General features: G+C 41.5%; 1 protein-coding gene across 1 annotated transcript; it reads right to left on the bottom strand.

Moving 5' to 3' along the window:
- Positions 1–6,255: 6,255 nt before the first annotated feature.
- On the bottom strand, positions 6,256–9,819 carry EQMHCC1 (MHC class I heavy chain). Its single transcript, NM_001082507.2, has 7 exons — positions 9,747–9,819; positions 9,137–9,406; positions 8,621–8,896; positions 7,739–8,014; positions 7,507–7,614; positions 7,035–7,067; positions 6,256–6,685 (listed from the first exon to the last, which is right to left on the bottom strand). Exons 1-7 carry the CDS (start codon positions 9,817–9,819, stop codon positions 6,681–6,683), a joined length of 1,041 nt encoding a protein of 346 aa, NP_001075976.1. The 3' UTR covers positions 6,256–6,680.
- Between the last annotated feature and the right edge of the window lie 14,276 nt (positions 9,820–24,095).

Raw genomic sequence — 24,095 nt, forward strand, 5'->3', positions numbered from 1 at the left:
AGACCATCAACTTAATATAGATTGCTATATATGTAGGTTATTCTACATGAACTTCATGGTAATCACAAACCACAAACCTTTAACAAATAAACAAAAAAAATAAGAGAAAGGAACCCAAAAATAATACTAAAGAGATCCATCAAACGACATGGGAAGAGAAAAAGAGAAGAAGAAAGGAACAGAGAAGAACTACTAAAAGACGCAGAAAAAAGTAACAAAATGGCAGTAAGTACAAACTTACCAATAGCTACTCAAAATGTCAGTGGACTAAATGCTCCAATGAAAAGGCACATGATGGCAGAGTGGATAAAAAACAAGACCCATATATATGCTGCATACAAGAGACACACTTCAGACCTAAAGACACTCACAAACTGAAAGTGAAGGGATGGAAAAATGTACTCCATGCAAATAGCAATGTAAAGAAAGGTGAGGTAGCAATACTTATATCAGACAAAATAGACATTAAAACAAAAACTGTAACAAGAGACAAAGAAGAGCATGACATAATGATAAAGGGAACAATCCAACAAGAGGATATGACAGTAGTAAATATCTATGCCTCCAATATAGAAGCACCTAAATATATAAAGCAATTATTACCAGACATAGGAGAAATAGACAGCAACACAATAATAGGAGGGGACTTTAACACTCCACTTACACCAATGGATAGATCATCCAAAAAGAACATCAATGAGGAAACATTGGCCTTAAACGACACATTAGACCAGAGGGACTTAGTAGATACACACAGAACATTCCATCCAAAAACCACAGAATACACATTGTTTTCAAATGCACATGGAACATTCTCCAGGACTGATCACATATTAGGCCACAAAACAAGTCTTGATAAATTTAAGAAGACTTAAATAATACCAAGCATCTTTTCTGACCACCAAGGTATGAAACTGGAAATCAACCACAGGAAGAAACTCAGAAGAGCCACAAATATGTGAAGATTAAACAACATGCTACTGAACAATGGTTGGGTCAATGAAAAAATCAAAGGGGAAATTTAAAAAGCTGGAGACAAATGAGAATCAAAATCTGACATGCCAAGATTTATGGGACACAGCAAAAGCAGTTCTAAGAGGGAAGTTTATAGCAATACAGACCTACCTCAACAAACAAGAAAAATCTCAAATAAACAATCTAACAGTGCACCTGAAAGAACTAGAAAAAGAAGAACAAACAAAACCCAAAATCAGTATAAGGGAGGAAATAATAAAAATCAGAGCAGAAATAAATGAAATACAGACTAAAAAAATAGAAAAAATCAACAAAACCAAGAGCTTGTTCTTTGAAAAGATAAACAAAATTGACAAACCTTTAGCTAAACTCACCAAGAAAAAAAGAGAGAAGGCTCAAGTAAATAAAATCATAAATGAAAGAGGAGAAATTACAACAGACACCTCACAAATACAAAAGATTATAAGAGAATACTATGAAAATCTATATGAAATGGATACATTCTTAGCATCATGCAACCTTCAAAAACTGAATCAAGAAGAAATAGAGAATTTGAATAGACCAATCACCAGTAAGGAGATTGATAGAGTAATCCAAAATCTCCTAAAAAATAAGAGTCTAAGACCAGATGGTCTCCCTGGGGAATTCTACCAAGCATTCAAAGAAGACTTAATGCCTATCCTTCTCAAACTCTTCCAAAAAATTGAAGAGGAGAGGAAGCTTTCTAACTCATTCCACGATGCCAACATTATACGGATACCAAAACCAGACAAGGACAACACAAAAAAAGAAAATTACAGGCCAATATCACTGATGAACATCGATGCAAAAATCCTCCACAAAATACTAGCAAATCGAATACAACAATACATTAAAAAGATCATACACCATGATCAAGTGAAATTTATTCCAGGGATGCAAGGATGGTTCAACATCCACAAATCAATCAACATGATACACCGCATTAGTAAAATGAAGAATAAAAATCACATGATCATCTCAATAGATGCAGAGAATGCATTTGACCAGATATGGCATCCATTTATGATAAAAACTCTCAATAAAATGGGTATAGAAGGAAAATACCTCAACATAATAAAGACCATATACAACAAACCCACAGCTAATATCATTCTCAATGGAGAAAAATTGAAAGCTAACCTCTAAGAACAGGAACCAGACAAGGATTCCCACTTTCACCACTCTAATTTAACATAGTATTGGAAGTTCTAACCTGAGCGATCAGGCAAGAAAAGGAAATGAAAGGGATCCAAATTGGAAACTGTCACTATTTGCAGATGACATGATTTTATATAAAGAAAACCCCAAAGCATCCACTAAAAATCTTTTAGGAACAATAAATGAATATGGTCAAGTTGCAGGACACAAAATCAACATACAAAAATCAGTTGCATTTCTACACATTAAAAAGTGAAGTGGCAGAGAGAGAAATTAAGAATAGAATCCCACTTACAATTGCAACAAAAAGAATAAAATAACTACGAATAAACTTAACCAAAGAGGTGAAAGATCTGTACACTGAAAACTATTAAAACATTGCTGAAAGAAATTGAAGAAGACACAAAGAAATGAAAAGATATAAAATGTCCATACTTGATAAAGCAATCTACAGATTCAATGCAATGTCTATCAAAGTTCCAACCACATTTTTCACAGAAATAGAACAAAGAATCCTAAACTTTATATGGAACAACAAAAGGCCCTGAATAGCCAAAGGAGTCCTGAGAAAAAAGAACAAAGCTGGAGGTATCATACTCCTTCATTTCAAAGTATACCACAAAGCTATAGTAACCAACACAGCCTGGTACTAGCACAAAAACAGACACAGAGATCAATGGAACAGAACTGAGAGCACAGAAATAAACCCACACATCTATGGAAAGCTAATTATTGACAACAGAGACAAGAACATACAATGGGGAAAGGAAAGTCTCTTCAATAAATGAGGTTGGGAAGACCGGGAGATACATGAAAAAGAATGAAAGTAGACCATTATCTTACAGTATACACAAAAATTAACTCAAAATAGATTAAAGGCTTGAATGTAAGACCTGAAACCATGAAAGTTCTAGAAGAAAACATAGACAGTACACTCTTCGACAACGGTCTTAGCAGCATATTTTCAAGGACCATGTCTGACCAGGCAAGGGAAACAATAGAAAAAATAAACAAATGGGACTACATCAAACTAAAAAGCTTCTGCACAGCAAAGGAAACCATCAACCAAATGAAAAGAAAACCTAACAATTTGGAGAAGATATTTGCAAACCATATACCTGATAAGGGGTTAATATCCAAAATATATAAGGAACTCATAGATCTGAACAACAAAAAATCTAACAACCCAATTAAAACATAGGCAAAAGATATGAGCAGACATTTCTCCAGAGAAGATATACAGATGGCCAATATGCACATGAAAGGATGTTCAACACTATTAACTATCAGGGAAATGCAAATCAAAACTACAATGAGATATGACCTCACTCCCATCAGAATGGCTATGATTAACAAGAGAGAAAACAACTAGTGTTGGAGAGGATGTGGAGAGAAGGGAACCCTCATACACTGCTAGTGGGAGTGAAAACTGGTACAGCCACTAGGGAAAACAGTACGGAAATTCCTCAAAAAATTAAGTATAGATCTACCATATGATCCAGCTATTCCACTGCTTGGTATTTATCCAAAGAACATGAAAACATGAATGTGTAGAGACACATGCACTCCTATGTTCATTGCAACATTATTCACAATAGCCAAGACTTGGAAGCAACCTAGATGCCCATCAAGGGATGAATGGATGAAGAAGATGCAGTATATATACACAATGGAATACTACTCAGTCATAAGAAATGATGAAATCCAGCCATTTGTGACAACATGGATGGACCTTGAGGGTATTATGCTAAGCGAAATAAGTCAGAGGGAAAAAGTCAAATACTGTAGGACCTCACTCAAAGGTAGAAGATAAAAACAGCTACAAACAAGGGCTGGCCCCGTGGCCGAGTGGTTAGGTTCACGAGCTCCGCTGCAGGCGGCCCAGTGTTTCGTTGGTTCGAATCCTGGGCGCGGACATGGCACTGCTCATCAAACCACGCTGAGGCAGCGTCCCACATGCCACAACTGGAGGGACCCACGACAAAGAATATACAACTATGTACTGGGGGGATTTGGGGAGAAAAAGGAAAAAAATAAAATCTTTAAAAAAAAAACAACTACAAACGAACAAATTGAGACAGAGATTGTATAGGTGGTTACCAGAGGGGAAGGGTGGAGGGAAGAGGGTGAAAGAGGTGATTAGGTACATGTGTGTGGTGATGGATTGTAATTAGTCTTTGGGTAGTGAACATGATGTAAGCTACACAGGAATCAAAATATAATGATGTACACCTGAAATTTGCATAATGTTATAAACAACATTACCAAAATAAATAAATACATATATAAGTAAATAAATGATTCGCTAAAGAGCCAGTGGAGTTTGGCTCAACCTCTCACTGGGGACCCAACGCCTTATACAAAAGAGTGGGTAAAATGGTCTAGGTTGGCTCCTTTACATGGAGCCCCACACCCTTTGACACCAAAACCCACTGGTGAAGTCCTACTGTGGGCTACAATAAGGATGAGAGAATACAGATGTGTAAGAGTTGATAGAACTACAGTGAGAATTTGGTTGAAAATGGAATGTTGAACAGGCTTTAAGTGAAGACGTTATGTCTCCTTTACCTGAATGTTTTACGGGAATGGATATTATCTCTGACTGGAGAACACTTTCCCTTACTAGTATTATAAAAAAGAAGGCATGCAAATCCACCCTTCAAGTAATATTAATTGGATATGTTCAGTGTAAACCAAACAGTGTAGAACAGAAGCTGGAGTGCAGTGCAGATGCACTCTCTGTACAATAACCGCATGGGGTGGGTACTGGAGCTCAGGGAGAAGCTCCTGAGTATCTCCTAGTGATGACTAATGGAACTTTCAACTAGAGAATTTCCATTTGAGGAGCAGCTACTGGCTTACTATAAGACATTAATTGAAACTACCCTTATGACTGAAAGACACAAAATGATTCTGAACCTGAAATACCCATGTTGTCTTGAATAATGTTGAAGAAACACTGAAAGGACAGTGCCCAGAAGAGTTCCATTAAAAAATGGAAATGGCTGGCCTAGCAGCATAGTGGTTAAGTTGGAGAGCTCTGCTTCAGTGGCCTGGGGTTCACAGGTTTGGATCCCTTGCACGGACCTACACACCATCAAGCCATGCTGTGGCAATGTCCCACATACAAAATGTAGGAAGACCAGCACAGATGCTAGCTCAGTGACAATTTTCCTCAAGCAAAAAGAGGAAGATTGGCAACAGATGTTAACTCAGGGCCAATCTTCCTCATCAAAAAAAAAAAAAAAAAAGGAAATGGTTTATATAGGATCATGCTACCAGGGGGATGCAGGGAGGATACATGCATGAGCAGGCAGCCTCTTTTCCCCTATGACTGACTTTGGAACTGCATGAGGAGCTGCTGGATTCTATCGTCACTTCAACAGTGCCCTGTGAACAGCTCTCAACTGACCTACAAAGAGCTGCTTAGCTTACAGATGACAGTTTCAAGGTGAAAAGACAACATCCTGTTTGGAAAGTCACTCCTCCGATCAAGAAAGGTAAAAACAGATCACCTTGCTGAGCCTAGTTGAATACAGTTTTTCTAGCAGTGATGGAAGAATTGAAGAATGATAAAAGCCCCTATGTTTTGGTTTCTACCAACTCATGGGCAGTGGTCAACAGCTAGGCCAAATGGTCAGGCACAGGGCAGCAGAAACCTGTTCCACTAAAGGAATGCCCATATGGGGCTCGGTCCAGTGGAAAACACTATGGGAATGTGATGGGTGCTTTAAAGTAGGACATGCTGATGTCCATCACAAGAACTCCCTTTCAGGTTTGGAAGGAGATTGGAACTGATGAGTGTATAACCTGGTGTGCTCCTTGAGGTGGTTACCTGGGTCCATGAAGTAAGTGGACACTGTGGGGCTGCATTGCCTTCCCCACTGCATTTTTTCCATAGCACTTACCACCTTCTAACGTAAACACTGTTCTTATTTACTATGCTTATAGTTCATAGTCTGATCCTTCCCACTACAACGTATGCTCCACAAGGCCAGCAACTTCTGTCTGTTTTCACTTCAATGATGTTCCCCAGATGCAAAAATATTTTGTCACACATCTGGCACACAACCAATATCAGGTGAATGAATCATCAGTGTCTGGAAGGGTCTCAGTGCTTCCTTTTATTTCTTCTCTCAAATTTTAGGAATCTTCTCCTTTAATCAAACCATCAATCCCTCCCGGCAAGAATTAGAAAAAAACAAATTTACATCTAGATTCTTATTTTCAATAAGGAATTAAGAAGTTGCAGCTCAGGGCAACAAGAAGTTAAGACAAGGATGGAACTGGCCCAGACCCAGCTCTGCTGGAACAGGAAAATCAATCAGAGAAAAAACACAGGTCAGTGTGGGGAGGGGGTCGTGGGGGAAACCAGTCTCCCCACCTCCTCACATTATGCTAACAGGAACACAGACACATTCAGGTACCCTTGGCCGAAAGAGAAATCAGAGATTCCTGAAGTCACAATGGGGCGATTGGGACAGGAACAAATCTTGCATCACTCAGACCTCGACAAGGCAGCTGTCTCATGCTATAGAAGAAAATAATCATGAACAAATTTAAGTCACTTGCTGTAACTGGTGAGATTCTGAATAGCCCACTGCATGCTCAAAATTTCCCAAGCAAAAAATCCCCATAACCCAGTCCTGTACCCTCTGCCCCAACTTCTCCCCACTTCAGGCCTCCAGAGTCTCAGCTGCTATGAGACACACATCAGAGCCCTGGGCACTGTTGCAGCCTAGGGCAGAACAAAACAGGATGGGGTCAGAGCCCACAGGAGATGAGACTAAAGGAGTAACTACGGGGTGGGTGAGCTCCCCCATGGGCTCCTGTCTACACTATCAGAAGAGTCTTAGAGATCACTCCCCCTCTGTACTTACTTGCAGCCTGAGCGTAGCTCCCTCCTTTTCCATCTGTGGGAAGAAAATATTCTGTGAGAAGCCAGGGAGGAGGCAGGGCCGTGAGGTCCTAAAGGAACCCCCTAGTCCTGGACCCCAGGGAAGTTTCCAAAACTGTAATCAGACCCAGGCCAGGATCAGGAAATATGAGGAAAGTACATGTGTGGGGACTGGACCAACCACCCTCCAGGAGGTCTGTCCTCAGCAGGGACCTTCCCCTCTGTCCTGTGACTGCTGGGAATCAGATCCCCATCACCAGACTCATCATGGTGATGTTTGTCCTTCGTTATTACATGCACATTAATAAAGAGTAAGTGTTAGCAAACAGGGCCTGAGACTAGGAAAGCACATGTGCCTATGGATGGGACTTCCCATTAACGAGGCAGGACAAACTTCCACCTGGACTTGAAAGTCACTGTGGGACAAGAAAACTCAGACCACACGCTTTCCCCACCTGAGTGCTTCTTCCTCCAGATCACAGCTACCACAGCTCCAGTGACCAGCAGGAGAACCAGGCCAGCAACGATGCCCAAAATGTGGATGATGGATTCATGAGATGGCTCTGGGAAGGGAAGGGAAAGTGAGGGCCCTGACCCCAAGGCCTCAGCCCTGACCCTGCTGAAGGTCTCCAGAAGGGCTCCTGATTTTCCTGAGAAGAGGCTCTGAGCCCACGCCTCCCTCCTTACCCCATCTCAGGATAATGGGCTCAGGCAGCCCCTCGTGCTGCACATGGCACGTGTATCTCTGCTCCTCTCCAGAAGGCACCACCACAGCCGCCCACTTCTGGAAGGTCCCGTCCCCAGAAGGCCTGGTCTCCACAAGCTCCATGTCCTGGGTCAGGTCCTCCCCGATATGCTGCCAAGTCAGGGTGATCTCCGCAGGGTAGAAGGCCAGAGCCCAGCACCTCAGGGTGACCTCACTGTCAGAGATGGGGTGGTGGGTCACGTGTGTCTTTGGGGGGTCTGAGGAGAAGGGTCAGAAAATTCAAGAAATTTACATCTTCCTCGGGCCACTGAAGCAGCACTCATGTGAGCATCCTGAGAACGGACAGGACAAGTGGAGTGGGGGAAAGGAGCACAAAACCCAGACACCAGCCTGGGCACAGGCTTCTGGGATAATCTATTCATTGGAAATTTCTAGAATCAAAATGAGACAGCCCACAGTAGCAGACAGGTCTCCGAAAGGGGGAATAGCGATGTCACTTGGGTGGAGGCCAAGTGACTCAGAAAAGCTGGAATCAGACCTCAAACACATTACAAAATAAAGCCTGAGAGTGAGAGTCCCATGGTTCCAGAGTCACCGCCAGAGTCAAAGGGAACTGCTCATCAGTTATTTCAGGGATGGTTTCCCCCTCCATCCCTGGAGAGACTGCGTCCCTTAATTGTCACTAAGAGAAAGGCAGGCCCTCTGGGCAAGTCACTGTCCGATACCCGATCTGAAAACCTAAGCTGACTCAGCCTCGTAACCCACTGGATGAGTGTGCTCAGGCATCGATCGCATTTTCCTCCTCTCCTTGTAGGAGGCCCCCAGCCCGAAGGGAAATCCAGAGGCCCCCTAGCCCCTCGCACCTGCGCGCTGTAGCGTCTCCTTCCCGTTCTCCAGGTATCTGCTGAGCCACTTCACGCAGGTGCCCTCCAGGTAGTTCCTCCAGTACTTCGCATTACCCGCCACCTCCTTCTTTCGTTTGGAGATCTGAGCCGCCGTGTCCGCCGCGGTCCAGGAGCGCAGGTCCTCGTTCAGGGCGAGGTAATCGGCGCCGTCGTAGGCGTACTGAAAGGATGCGCTGAGAAGGCGCCCGTGTGGCCCCACGTCGCAGCCGTACATCAGCTGGAGAGTGTGAGACCCTAACCCAACCCCTGAGGTCAGCCCCGCCCATTTGGCCCCGTCCCGCCCAAACTCCACCTGAGCGAGTAACCCTAAACTGAAAATGAAACCGCAGAAAGTCCCCGCCGGCTCTTCCCGGGTTGGGGGTCGGGCGGGTCCCGCAGCCTCAGGGTGAATCTCGGACCCGGAGACTCGGGGAGACCCCGGCCCGTCCGTGGGGATGGGGGGCCGTGACCTGGAACTTGGCCCGCGTCGCTCACCGGCCTCGCTCTGGTTGTAGTAGCCGCGCAGATTGTTCAGGTTCCCCCGGAAAGAGTGTGCGAGGCCCGCAGCGCGCTGCGTCTCTTCTTCCCAATACTCCGGCCCCTCCTGCTCCATCCACGGCGCCCGCGGCTCCATCCTCGGACTCGCGGCGTCGCTGTCGAACCGCACGAACTGCGTGTCGTCCACGTAGCCGACTTCGAGGTACCAGGACTCCCCGCGGCCGGGCCGGGACACGGCGGTGCTGAAATACCTCATGGAGTGGGAGCCTGGGGGCGGGGAGGGGCTGAGACCCGGCCGACCCTCCTCCCGGCGCGGGTCCCCGGGTCCCAGGGTGATGGGGCCGGGAGGCGGAAGGGGGGAGGGCTCGGGAGACGGAAAAGGGGCGGCAGAAGGGGAAGGGTGGAGACTTGGGATGGGACAGGAGGGGGCGAGCGGCCCTGGGGGACGGGGGGCGAGGGTCAGGACGCGGCGGGACCGAGGTGGGGGGGAGGCTGTCTGGATCTGGGTCCGCGGTAAAGCGCCTTCCCCAGGAGTCCTGCGCCCCCGCCGCGCGGTCCCCTCGCTCCTACTTCCGCAAAGGCCGTTTCCTCCCGCCCCCGCACTCACCCGCCCAGGTTTTGGTCAGGGCCAGGGCCCCCGAGAGCAGCACCATGAGGGTTCGGGGCGCTATAACTCTCATCCTCGGGGTCTGGGGAGAATCTGAATCCTGACGGGTCCGTGGAGGCTTTTTGACCAGGAACCGCAGAGACGCTGATTGGCTTCTCTAGAAACCGCACACCCAATGGGAGTGAGAACTGGGGCCGCGTCTTGAGTCTCCAGGCGAAAGGACCTGTCGCAGGTTGTGAGAAGCAGAAGTGAAACTCAGGGAGACCAGGGCTCCGCGACGCTGAGCTTCCTCGCCCCAGACACTGCCCTCAGGCCTCAGACCCTCGGCCAGGGACCTGGGACTTTGCCCTGACCCCTCTCCTCCTGCACCGAGAGCTCTTTGTCACACCGTCTCCCTGAGTCCTGGCCCGGGGGCTGTCTGAGGAAACCAGGAAGAGACCCCCAGGCTGGGCTCAGCCCCTTCTCCTCCTCTTACTGGAATCCCACTCCTTGAACTGGATTCCCTGCCTCTCACCCCTGACCTCTCCCCTGGACTCTTCTAGAAGAAAACTCACCCCCAGGGAACTTGACGCCAGAGAGTGAGCTCGCCGTGGGAATAGAGATGGAGGGACAGGGGTTTTCTCTGTAAACCTGGAGAGAATGTGCCTGAAAACACCAGACAGAGGTTCTCATAGAGACCGGTTTCCTTTTTGTTCATTAACTACAGTGGGTAACACGATCTTGAAACCCCTGAATATCAGGAATCTAATCTGTGAAAGAAGTGATTTAGGCCCCTTCGTATATCAAAGTGTCTAAACAGCGCTGCAGTCAGACTCATAAAGCTCTTAAGTGTTACTTTCCAGTCAGTATATCTGTGACTCCAGGTTGTTGTATTTCAAAATGATCTTCATTCCCTCGTTTGTCCCTGTGAGTCCCTGACATGTCTTCACTACAGAGTCACTCACAGAAGCACAGTTTGTTACTGTGTGTTAATCAAATTAAAGTTGCAAGTTGTCATTGCAGTCAAAATGCCCTTCACAAGTGCTCATCTATTGCGTATTTTTATAAGTAATTCACATCTAAGCAAGTGTGCATATTTTTTGGAGACATTATTGTTTTTCAAACTGATTAATATAAGGAGGCAATTAGTTTTTAGGCAGCCCCACAGCATGAATTACAAACCAAATGCAAAGAATACCCTGCCAGGCTTGTAGATATATTTTAAGTTCCTTGAAACAATATGTTTAAATCTGAGGACTCCACTGCTATAGAATTCTTTCCCTCTGCTTCTTCTCCTCACCCCTGCTCCTCCAGCCCTTCTCTCTGTCCTCTCGCCCCTCAGGCCCTCTTCTCCCCTTAGTCTCCTCCACCCTCTCACTCCTGAATTGTGGCACCAGCGCCACCCTCTCACCTGCCACCCATGAACTATCCTCCCCGCAGGAGTCAGTGATCCTGCTAATGTGAGTCAGGAGGTGTCATTTCTTCACTAAAACACTCCAATGGCTCCGTCTCACTCTTGGGAAGCCTCTAGAATGCAACACACATGAGCACAGGGGCTTTGGGCTGTTTAGGTCAAAGTTGTGTGTCCGGCATCTAAAGCCATTCCTGGTACATAGGCATTAAATAAGCTGTTGAATGAATGAATGAAGTATGATTGCATTAAAATTTAATTTCATTGTGTAAAAATCATAAAATGAAAAATAGAAAAAAGTTAGGAAAGATTTTATTTTAAGCAACTAGTGTGCATATCAGTTCATAAATTCATTCATGTGGAAAAAATGCTATGTGCTTAATACACAGTGAGCCTGTGTATTAGTTTTCTGTTACTGCATAACAAATCACCACGACTTAGTGGCTCAAAACAACATGCATTTGTTTGCTTACAATTCCTTAGTCAGAAATCCAGGCATAGTGTGGATGGGTTCTCTGTTCAGGGTTTCGCAAAGCTGGGTTCTCACCTTGAGCTCAGGAGCCTCGTTTAAGCTTACACAGAGGTTGTTAGTAGAATCCAGTTTCTTTCTTTTTTTTTTTTTTAAGATTTTTTTCCTTTTTCTCCCCAAAGCCCCTCCGGTACATAGTTGTATATTCTTCGTTGTGGGTCCTTCTAGTTGTGGTATGTGGGATGCTGCCTCAGTGTGGTTTGATGAGCAGTGCCATGTCCGCGCCCAGGATTCGAACCAGCGAAATACTGGGCCACCTGCTGTGGAGTGTGCGAACTTAACCACTCAGCCACGGGGCCAGCCCCGAATCCAGTTTCTTGTAGTTGTAGGACTGAGGTCCCTGTTTCCTTGAGGAGCCTGGGGAGGGCTGCTCCCAACACCTAGCGGTCACCAGCATTCTTTGCCATGTGGCCTCCGTTTTCAAAGCCCACAATGGAGAAAGTCCCTCGCATTGAATCCCTCTCACACTGTGAATCTCTTTGCTCAGGAAGAACCCAGTCCTTTTAAGGGCTCATCTGCTTAGGACAGTCCCACCCAGGAGAATCCCCCTGTCTTAAGGTCAACTGATTTGAGACCTTATTTACCTCTAGAGAACCCATTCCCAGCAGCACCAACATTAGTGTTTGACAGACTAACTGGGGGAAGGTGAATAACCAGGAGGTGGCTGCTGTGGACCATCACAGAACCTGCCAGCGTGACCTGGTTCTTTCTTTGTGTTTAGTTGGGTCATGATTGGAAATTGAAAGTCAAATAAATAGATTGTTGTGAATGATAATAAAATGCATCCTGTCTGTTAGCCATGGAAATTCTCTTAAAACTTAAAACCAAAGGACATATTTAATATCTTATACAGTAGTCCACCTTGTCTGTAGGGATACACTGCAAGACCCCCATTGGATGCCTGAAACCTCAGGTAGTACCAAACCCTATATATACTGTGTTTTTTCTTATACATGCTCTTGCACTTTGGAGCGATTGTTAAGTAAAATAAGGGTTACTTGAAGACAAGCACTGGATACTGGGACAGTTGATCTGATAATCAAAACGACTACTAAGTTACTAATGGGCAGGTAACATATACAGTGTGGACATGCTGGACAAAGAGATGATTCACATCCCAGGTGGGACGGAGCAAGATGACACAAGATATCATCACACTACTTAGAATGGCACAAAATTTAAAACTTATTGTTTATTTCTGGAGTTTTCCATTTAATATTTTCAGAGCACAGTTGACTACAGGTAACTGAAATGGCAGCAAGCAAAACCATGCATAAGGGGGACTACTGGAAGTAATTTAGAGCAAACAAAAGTTAAAGAGCAATAACCCACTCTCTCTTTGGACATTTTATTAGTTCTATACCACAGCATAACAGATTATCTAAAACTTACAAGCTCAAAACAACAAATGTGTATTATCTCCCAGAGTTTCCCAAGGTCAAGAATCCAGGAGAGGTTTACCTGAGCACTTCTGGCTCAGGGCCTCTCTCAAGGTTGCAGTCAAGTTGTCAGCCAAGGCTGCATCATCTGATGGCTTGACTGGGGTTGGAGGATTCTGAGGAAACATGGCTCACTCATATGGCTGTTGGAAGACCCTTCATTTCCTTCTTGGATAGTCCCATGAGGCCTCAGTTCCTAGCCATGTGGACTTTTCCATAAGTTGGCTAACGACTAGGTAGTTGTCTTCCCCCAAAGCAAGTGATCTGAGAGAGAGAGAGAGAGAGAAACCAAGATGGACACTGCAATGTGTTTTATGTCCTAGACCCAGAGTCACACACCATTCCATCAGCCTTATTCTGTCAGTTAGCAGTGAGTCCTTAAGTGCATCCCACACTCAAGAAGAGGGGATTAACCTATACCTCTAGAAGCATGTTAAAACCAAAATTAGTAGCTGGCCCTATGGCTGACTGGTTGAGTTTTTGTACTCCACTTTGGCAGCCCACAGTTTTGCCAGTTCTGATCCTGGGCATGGACCTAGCACTGCTCATTAAGCCATGCTGAGGTGGCATTCCAAATAGCAGAACTATAAGGACATACAACTAAAATACACAACTAAGGACTAGGGGGCTTTGGGGAGAAGAAGGATAAAAAAAAATTAGCAACAGATGTCAGCTCAGGGGCAATCTTGAAAAAAAAAGAAAAACAAAATTAAATAAGTATTATCTCTGGATTTTGTAAAAATCAATACTACTTCTATCTGATTCTTTTTCTTTAACGCTCTACATTTCTCTTTTGGAAAATAATGATTAAAAGTTTGAGACAGAGAAAGGAGATACAACCATATTTGTAAGTTTTTCTTGCAATTGCCTTTAATAATAGTGTTCCCTTCAATAAGTTGCAACAAAGTTGAGAACATATAGTAGGTAGATCAAATAATTTTAAGACATGGATGCCATAACAATAATGCCTTTAAAATAATTATCTTTGTTTTTCTTTAGAAGTTTCAAATTTAGTTTGTTAAGAATTGGCTAAAATGCCAATTTTCTTACTCAACATCATCTTCAAAGATAGTTGCCTAATGAAATTGCTGTTCAGTTAGAAAAATGTGAATCTCATACCTCAGTCTACACACCTAGCTTAGCATTCTGACAACAATTTTGGTGGTGTAGGAGGAAGACAATTCCTCTACCTATTCTAGATTCTTTTGGCTGGGCTACAAATTAAATTGACATTAGGCAGAATAACAGGAGAAAAGTCAAGTTTAATAGCATGCATACATGAAAAAAACCCAGGAAAACTGGGTAACTCAGCCAAAATTGCTAGCTGTCACCTTAAATATCATCTTCAGCTAAAGACAAAGGAGAATATTGCGTTGGGGGGAGTCAGTTATGGGAGATTAGCAGAAAATCCCAGTAAACAAGAGTAAAGTTATGCAGATTTAAATCCTTGACTTCTGCATTGATAAGAGTTTCTGGAGATAAGATCATCCCCCCTCTTCCTGGTACAGAGAGGGAGGCACCTTTAGAAATGGAGATTTCCCTTACAAATGCAAATGTCTCTTACAAAGGCTAACTTCTACTTGATTTTCAGAGCTCTTCCCATGTCTGACATTTTTAAAAAATAACCAGCCAAAAATAATCCTTATACGAAAGAGACACATTTTGGGGTGGCCAAATCTGATCCTCTACACTCTCACCTTTGAAACTTTAAGAAGTTTTATAGTCCAGAAGCTGAGTGGTAGATTGTTCCATCTCACTGGACACATTTCTTAGTACCGATAATAGATCAGTGCAGTCAAATTCATTTCAGGAGGCAGTGATGTAGATGGGCTCCCAAAGTTAGGCCTATATTGTGTGAGCAAGCAATCAGGTATTTAATAAGAAGAATTTCTATGGAAACAAAAAGAAAAATAAGGTTAATGGTTGGAGCAAATTATTGACCAGTTTCTGAGCCCAGGGGGCAGCTAGTCAAGAAGATTTTTAGATGTCAGGGTCAAAGCATCTTTTGCAGTTTGAAATGCCTCTGATGATGTCATCGGGCATTCAGGTATTCCTTTGAATGGCTTACACAGCAACAGGCATGCTATCTTGGTGATCTCTACAAAGTTTCTATCAAGCTATCCAGCTTCAGTTTGCAGGGCTTCAGGAAGAAGGGTGGTCTCAATTCTCAATGATTTCAAATAAAAGATTGAAAAAATTAGTTTGGAGATTTGTAGCCAGATATTTTAGGAGACTAGAAAAATTCAGGATCCAGTCAAGTTTACAGATAGAAAACAAAAACCTCAAACACAATTAACAGAATAGTCTGTTAATTCTTTGAGTATTAGAAGTCAAAGTCCACAAATGTGTATTATAGTTTTCACTGAAACATAATTTTTCTCTCTAAAGTTAATCTCATTTTTACCAAAGATAGCCAAACTAAGACTGATTGGTTTTTAAAATAAGTCTAATTTCAATAAATTTGGCCCAATTATTTACACAAGTACAGCAAGAGTAGAATTGATCATATAGGCTCTTTTAAATCTGTTTTGCTAGAACCTTTTATAAGGAATCTCAGATTGAACTTTAAAGGCCTCTTGAGGCCAGGAAAGCCAAGCCAAGGACTTTGTCATCAGACTTTGCCTGCAATACCTATATGTTTGAGTGAATTGTTCTCTTCTTTTGAAGTTCCCCATAATATTGAGGTTCCTTGCACCTGCCAGATAACTAACCTTCTTTATTTACTTGATAAGGTTGCTGGGAACCCTGTAAACAAGGTACCAGGCCAATATTTCCAAGTCACTTTATTCCATAAAGTCTGATCTTTGTTTCTCAAAAGCTACCTGGTCATATCAGAGTCTATGCATGTTTCTCTCAAATATGACATTCCAGTCAAAGCTTTGCTGATATAAATCAATGTTTCCAATTGTGTCCTGTTATAAGGAGAACAGATTCTTATTGAACTTATGCAAATAACTATATTGCCATGAAAACAACAATACTCACTCACTAAGAGTTCTTAAATTCTGGAGTAATCAGGTGGGGAGAAAATTAAAAATATTTCAATTTTTCTTACAAAAATATAATATACCAAATTGTTGTAAGTCATGGTTAGCTTGAGAGAAAAGATAAAAAGATTTCCTTAAATCTGAAAAAAAAACCAAAAATATGAACAATATTTCAAAAAATTTATAAACATTATAATTATCCTTATTAGTTCATTCAGTCCTATATAGTCAACTCTTGATCTTGATCTTTTGTTAGCAGTTTCGTGAAGTCATCAGTTTCTTCATTAGCTTTGTAATTTTTTACCCACTTCAGTTTTATGATCTGAAAGTTTATCAGAAACCTGTATTCTACACTAAGCGTCAGAGTCTTGCTTATGAATCTCTCTGAAGATGAAACATATTTGCAAAAGCATCAGAGTAAAACAATAACTGTGTAAATTATAAAAGACTTAAAAATAACAATTGACAAGGAAACTTGGTTATTTCTGTGATATACAACAATTTAAGATCATAATTAGAATTATGACTGATAACCAAGACAGATCAGAATTTTAGGAATGTTATATAATTTTTAAAATACTTATATCAATACATTTACCCACACAATATCATAGGTCCCTATGAAACAATGCTTAGTTATCCATTTATCCATTTAACCATGGTGACAATTCAAGATTTTTAGGCAAATGCAGAAGATTAAATAGCTGTAAGAAAAACTTTAGCACTTGCAGTTAAAGACCTGATAAAAACAATACAGAAAATTTATTTTGATAAAACACAAAATTCCTATCCTTCTAGTAGACCACTCAAAGGAAAAACCTTTCATAATCTCTTTACCAAGAGCAGACTAAAAGTTTAAGAAAATTATCCTCTTAAGAGAGAGGAAAAAACAAATTTTAGTTTTTCACTAGCTTAATTTGATATTAAATCTCATTTACTTAATTCAATTCATTTTAATTTTAGCAAACTTGACCATGCACAATTCTTTTCTCAGGGTTCCTCCTTCAGAATCCTTTTATAACTTTCTTTTTACATTCAGAATTTGTCCCATGCCTTCTTTTTCTCCTCTTAGTACTTTCGGACAAATTTATCTCTCAACCAAACAAAAATATTTCTGTTCTTTATATTTTCTTTACTGAAAACATATATCTTACTATCCTTGAATACCAACATGTTTTCCTTAATTTTTAGTAGCTTTAATCATACATTAGAATTTTTAACCCTTAGAAAATAATTTTTAAGTGAAAACTAAGTAAGCAATTATAAAGTTTCTTTTACATTAGCTTTCTGTGGCTTGACAAGTTTATAAACACTTTTATAATTTCTAGAAACATGTTACTTTATAGTAAAATCTTTTAATAAAACACAAAGCTTCTTTACCACTTTTTAATTTCTTTGTTATAAGAAGCCAAAAGTAGGTAAACCTATATTTAATAATTAGTGTCTAATATTTTGTCTTATTTGGAAATGATCTAGATAGTCAGTGAATTTTCATCATTTAAATTAATCCAGAAAAACCTCAACGTTTTAAGTTACCAGAGAGATTTGGGAAGTTATCTTAAATACACATTTCATAACACACAATTATTGTTAAAAAGTTCACCCAACACTCTTATCTTTTCCACATCTACTTAGTTTACCTGTTTCCAATAATTACTTAGATTGCCTATAAAGACTTTGAGAAACCAGACAAAATCAGCTATCATTTTAAGTTATTATTTTTGTTAAGGAGTTTTGTAATAAAGATAACATCAATTTATTTGACCAATAAATGTAGAATAAAGGCTGCATGTCTGCAACACATCTAATGTTGATAACTTCGAGAACATGTCCATTTTAATCAAACCAACAATCTTAAATAAGGTTTCATTTACCAAAGATTATTTCATCTCACATTAACTTGAAAGACATTTGGGTTCGTTTTTATTACATTTAGAAATAATCTAAGTGCTTCCTTTAAGCCAATTAAACAGAGCTCTTAATTTTGGCCATACCATCAGAGGCAAAATATCACACATACATAACATACATATAGACACACATGAACAAGCAAGTAGACACATAGACCTTCTAGCTTCCCAAATTTTTGTTATGAATCAGGTGCAATACAAATACACTAGTTTCTGTGAAACATTTGCATTTCAAAGGATGGCTTTAGGTCCTAGAGAAGATGGGAGTAGAAAATCTATGTCATAAAGGCACAGAGAAAGCACTCAAGCTTTCTTCAAGATGGAGTTTCTGGGGCATATTTGCCTTATCAGTTTCTAACGTCTCAATCTCTTGTGTCAGTCAACATCTAGGAGCATTTTGGGAGGAATGGGGGAGGCTTTGGGATTGGGAAAAGACAGGTGAACTTTGAACTGCTTTCTAGAAATATACCTCCAGCCTTGCAGAGATTTGAAAGACAAAGACAGTTGCTTCCACTTCCTTAAAGAACCAGATTACAGCCTGAATGACAAAAAAAGAGGTTGCCCCCTTCCAGCTACATTTTTCCAATTGTTTCCCTATATTTGGGAAATTTTTAACTTAACAGGTGAATCACAACATTTTGTGTCCTAAAACCTCAGGACAAAGCATCACACCTTTAAAAGTCCGTACAAAGTGTTTAACAAAGGCCCCCTTTCTAAGTGTACCATTTAAGCCTAGAGCAATGTACCTTGTGGGGGGGCTTTTTTTCCTTTGATTAGCACCTGATATTACCCTCTAGTTTTTGTCTCATACAGTGTGAGCTCAGGCAACCCTATTGACTTCCCTTTGCTATGCTTAATTGACATTGTCTGAAGGGCAAATTTATATGATTTATATGCTGTCTTACAATCAAGCAGGGGAAATGTTCCCCAGTGAGTCACAATATTTATCCCCACAATACAACCTATAACACAATCAGGCAAAAGAGATACAATCACTTCCCATGAAGTCCATAAATATATCAATTTCTCTACAAAATTTCATCTAAATTCCATCAACTCATATCTCTAATCTCAGCTTTCACTAGGACTTTATCAATAGGTCTTGGTCTTATAATTTTGGACAGGGGAAGCATTCCCAATCATTTTAAAATATACTCAGGCAAAGTTGATATAACCTCTCTATACAAAATTAGCTCAAAGATTCCAACATTTAGAATCTTATCAGCACTTATACTTTTATATTTTTTCACTTTAACTGTAATCTGAGCAAGGGTCTTAAGGCTACTCAATATATTTTTTTCTATTTCCTTTTTTTAATTTGGTCTTTTTATAAGTACCAATAAACAATTATGATGAGAGCTCTCACATGATTTTTCCCAATTTAGAAGTTTTTCCAATTTAATAGATCCATCATCTGGCCACATGGACGAGTAGGATTTTTTTTTTTTTAAGGATTGGCACCTGGGCTAACAACTGTTGCCAATCTTTTTTTTTTTCTGCTTTATCTCCCCAAACCCCCCCTGTACACAGTTGTATATCTTAGTTGCATGTCCTTCTAGTTGTGAGATGTGGGACGCCACCTCAACGTGGCCTGATGAGCGGTGCCATGTCCACGCCCAGGATCTGAACCCTGGGCCACCGCAGCGGAGTGTGTGAACTTAACCAGTTGACCACGGAGCTGGCCCTGAGTAGGATCTTAATAGCAACTCATACCAATAAGCTTAACCATGGATGCAAGAGACATCCACAAAAGAGATCCAGAAAGTTTACTCCCAAAAATAGTGAAAGAAAACAAAGGCCGTCATTGCACAATAAGCAGCAAAGGTTGAGACAACAAAGGGCCTTTTATGAAAGCAATTGGGACCGCTTATGACAAACTTTTCTGAAAGCTGACAGAGCTGGACAAAAAGAGTGTGTCCCAGAACCCCAGTCTACTTGGCTGGGCACCAAGATGTTTGCTGGTACATGCATCCTCTGGATGGCAGAGACCAGAGAGGTCACAAAGCCAAGCTCCCAAGACACAGAACAAGACAAAAGGAGAAACCTCATCTAACATGCACATTAACAGGTTCAGCTAAGCCTTGGATCTCTCGGAGCCAAATTAATACCTGGGAGGGAGGTGCTGTGGGTTTGGGGAATGTTGTTACTGAAACCAAACTGGATTTGCCTCCTGGTGAGTTAAGTCAGACTCTCCACCAGAAGTAAAGTTGTCTCGCAAAGTAAGGTATATTTGCAGCAAATATGAGACCATGAGGAATCATTTCCAAAGTTATGGCATCCCTAAGCAAAGGGAAGCAGATACCTTTCATTTAGGATGGGGGATGAATATTCAAAAGGGAGAGGTGGGTATTCACTTGTGCAGGCTCAGCTGGAAAACATGCTTCCACATACACAGCAGGTTACGTACTAGGGCCTAAGCTCCTCCCCAAGAGACTTTAGCATTAAAAATGAGGCAAAGGTCATAGGCATAGCTCTTGTAGTAAGACTTGCTCTGCTTCAGGGTGGTTGGTGATTTCATCCCCTTAACATAGCAAAAGGGAGAAGAACAATTTGGAAAAACAGTTCAATGCTTCTAAACCCAGCATTGGGTTCCTTGGGGAAACTAATCAGTGACAATGTGTGTGGTTTTACAGAGTACCTCGTCATTGCACGGATATTTTCTTGACATTGATGGGGGACCTGTGGCATCTATCTAGTTCCATGACCCAGCTTATCCTTTCACGGGAGACTTCTTGAGGTGGCAAGCACCCTAATGGCTCTTAACTACTCTACCCATGCCCACCAAATTTGCAGCCTTTTTGGTTTCTAAGATTCCCTCAGCAATAGCTCTCACCTCATGTGCATATTCCCAGAAAACAGGCTTATAGACAAAATAAGGCAGAGACAAGGAAAAATAGTGACTATTTCTGGCAGGAAAAGGATCAATAGCCAATGAGTACTGAAACCAGATCCTAGAGTCACTGAGTCCAAGAAGCTAGCTTCACCAATATTTTCTCCTGCTAATCTAAATTTAGAAAAGGAAACAAACTCAAAACTCTTGTTTCCATTGGACCCTGCAGGCAGAGATCTGGGAGACAGACATGGTAAGAACTCATCTCCTGCCACTCTTGTCAGAGGTCCAGGATCTCTCGGCTGCAGTAGTCCAGGAGTGAGCAGCGACCAGCCAGTGAAATTTTTTCCTGTCCAAGTCTCCAAACTGTAGGAGAGGAAGACAATTCCTCTATACACTCTAGGTTCTTCTGTGTGGGCTACAAATTAAATCAACAGGAGACAGAATAACAGGAGAAAAATCAAACAAGTTTAATAGCATGTATACATGGGAGAAACCCAGGAAAACTGGGTAACTCAGCCAGAATGGATGGCTGTCACCTTAAATATCATCTTCAGCTAAAGACAAAGGAGGACGTTGGGGTCGTGGGAGTCAGTTATAGGAGATTACTAGAAAAGCACAGTAAACAAGAGTAAAGTTATCATGCAGATTTAAGTCCTTGCCTTCTGCATTGATAAAAGTTTCTAGAGATAAGTTCATTAGCCTTCTTCGTGGTACAGAAAGGGAGATATCTTTACAAATGGAGATTTCCCTTACAAATCCAAGTGTCTCTTACAAGGGGTAACTTCTACTTGATTTTCAGAGCTTTTCCTATGTCTTCAGTTTTTAAAAAGAATAACAGGCCAAAAATAATCCTTATGCCAAAGAGAAACATTTTGGGGTGGTGAATTCTGATCCCCCATAGTGCGACGCAGTAGGCAGAAACGGTTAACTCCAATCTAGGAACAGAGTGTTCCAAAAACTGAATTTCAGTTGACATCCTATAGTAAATTAAATATCTTTCACTGTGTTTTGGAATGAGATTTGGTAGAAGTGATTTGGACACCGAGGTGATTCTAAAAAGCACTGCTCACATGTGCCTCTAAAGTGTTTTTTAAGCAGCTCTATTGTGTTTTCCATTCAGTTTCTGTTCTATCATTGGTTCCCTTTATAAGGTTTTCCACTTTCATTTATATTGATCACAATGTGCTTTCCACTTCCGTAAAAGTAGTTAATTCAGTTCTATATGAGGTTAAATGCAACTAACACATCATATCCTTCTGAAGATAGACTGACCTTGACATCAGATTGAACATGGTATACCAGAAAAGCTACAGAGATGCCACTGAATAAAAGATCCAATGTCCTATTTCTAGTCAATGCATTTTTTATGACATCCTAGCCTTCTCTCACACATGGCTAATAACATCGTCTGTGCCTTTGTTCCAATGTGGGTAGTTCTTGCTAAGAATTCTTGCAATGAACCTTGTTTTTTTCTTTTCTTTTTTATTTTAAAAAAATTAACCAGGGGGCTGGCTTGGTAGCATAGTGTTTAAGTTTACGTGCTCCACTTTGGTGGCCCAAGTTTCGCAGGTTCGGTTCCTGGGCGCTAACCAGCACCATTCATCAGGCCACACTGTGGTGGCATCCCACATAAAATACAGGAAGTTTGGCATAGATTTTAGCTCAGCAACAATCTTCCTCAAGCAAAAAGAGTGAGCTTGACAACAGATGTTAGCTCAGGGACAGTCTTCCTCCCCAAAAAGAAAAAAAAATGGTTCACAAGCTGCAGTTTGAAAAGTGTCAGTTTACAGAGTTATCACCAAGCAAATACTTGGGCACCCACCACTGGTGTAAGAAACAGAACCTATGAAGCCACCATGGGCGCCTCCCCAATCCCATCCCCCAGTTGGAACCTCTATCTTGGTCTTGTGTTTACCATTCTCTTGAATCTCTCTAACGATTTTACAGTAAATGTATATATTCCCAAACCAAATAGTGTTTAGTTTTGCCTGTTTTTGATCTTCCTGTATGGTCAACTTGTACTGCATGGATTCTTCATTACTCAGATTTATGTAGGAAAGTTATCCTGCATGTGTGAGCCTGTCGTTCCTTCATTTTTACTGCTGAAGTCTTACATTTTATGATTATACCACAATTTTATTTTGCCATTGATACATATGTAGTTATTCTAGTTTTCACTGTAAACACTAGTGTACTTCTCTCCTGGGGCACATAGGCAAGAAATTCCCCAGAGCGTATGATCAGGAGTGGGATTGCTGGGTTATATCGGGTGTGTACTTTAACCATAATAGATAATGCTAGTTTGATTTCCAAAGTGCTTGCTCCAATTTAAACTTTTACCAGGAATATGTAAGAGTTCGTGTTACTGAGTTGTTTGTTCTGAAACAAAAAGCCCAGCTCAAGGGAAGAAATTAAGAGTTGAAAGCCACTGCCTTGGCTGCAGAATCACCCGGGCATTTTTTTTCAGATTCTGTTAATAACTTCATTTACTTTTATTCCGTGTACGTTGCCATTATACTTTTAGCATATAGGTCCAAATAATGCTTCCTTTCAGCATAACCACGTAAGTGTCATTTTATATGTTTGGATTCTTCCATAAGAAAAAGGAAGAAGGGAGGAGGGAAGGAGAGAGGGAGGCAAGAGAGGAGAAAAGACAAAAGAAAATAAAAGAGAGAACAGGAGAGGAATTGGAAACAGTGAGGAGGCAGAATATTGCCAAGTGCCAGGAAATACAGGAAAGCTAGACTAATAGAAACTTAAGAGAGAGTTATTAGTTATCTATTGCTGGGTAACAAACTACCCCAGAATTTAGTGGCTTAAAACAAGAATTGTCTATTAACTCAAAGAACTAATACAAGCACAAGCTAAACCCAGCAGATGCTGGTGGGAGAAGTTGGGTAAAGAGAAGGATTTTACAAGATGGAATATGTAACAGGTCGTTGGTATACAGATGAAAATGATTTTGTTAGTCCGAGTCCTCCAAGATGCAGACACCAAGATGGGATTAAACTCAGTAATATTTTATTAGAGGAAACACCCATCACAGGATATGGAGACGGAGCCAGAAAACACTGGAAGAGGCAGCAGACTGAGATAGAAGTCTGACCCCAAGGGATGGTCAGAAAAAGGGAAGGTCCATTACAGGTATCTTGGACCACCAGGCAACCTCAGTGAAGTTAAGCAAGGGTGTAGGGAGTCCTTAAGTCACATTCAGCCATCAGAGGAGCCCCACATCTCCCAGGAATGGCCTGCCTTAGTTTC

Source organism: Equus caballus, chromosome 20 (assembly GCF_041296265.1).
Source record: "Equus caballus isolate H_3958 breed thoroughbred chromosome 20, TB-T2T, whole genome shotgun sequence".
Taxonomy (NCBI): Eukaryota; Metazoa; Chordata; class Mammalia; order Perissodactyla; family Equidae; genus Equus; species Equus caballus.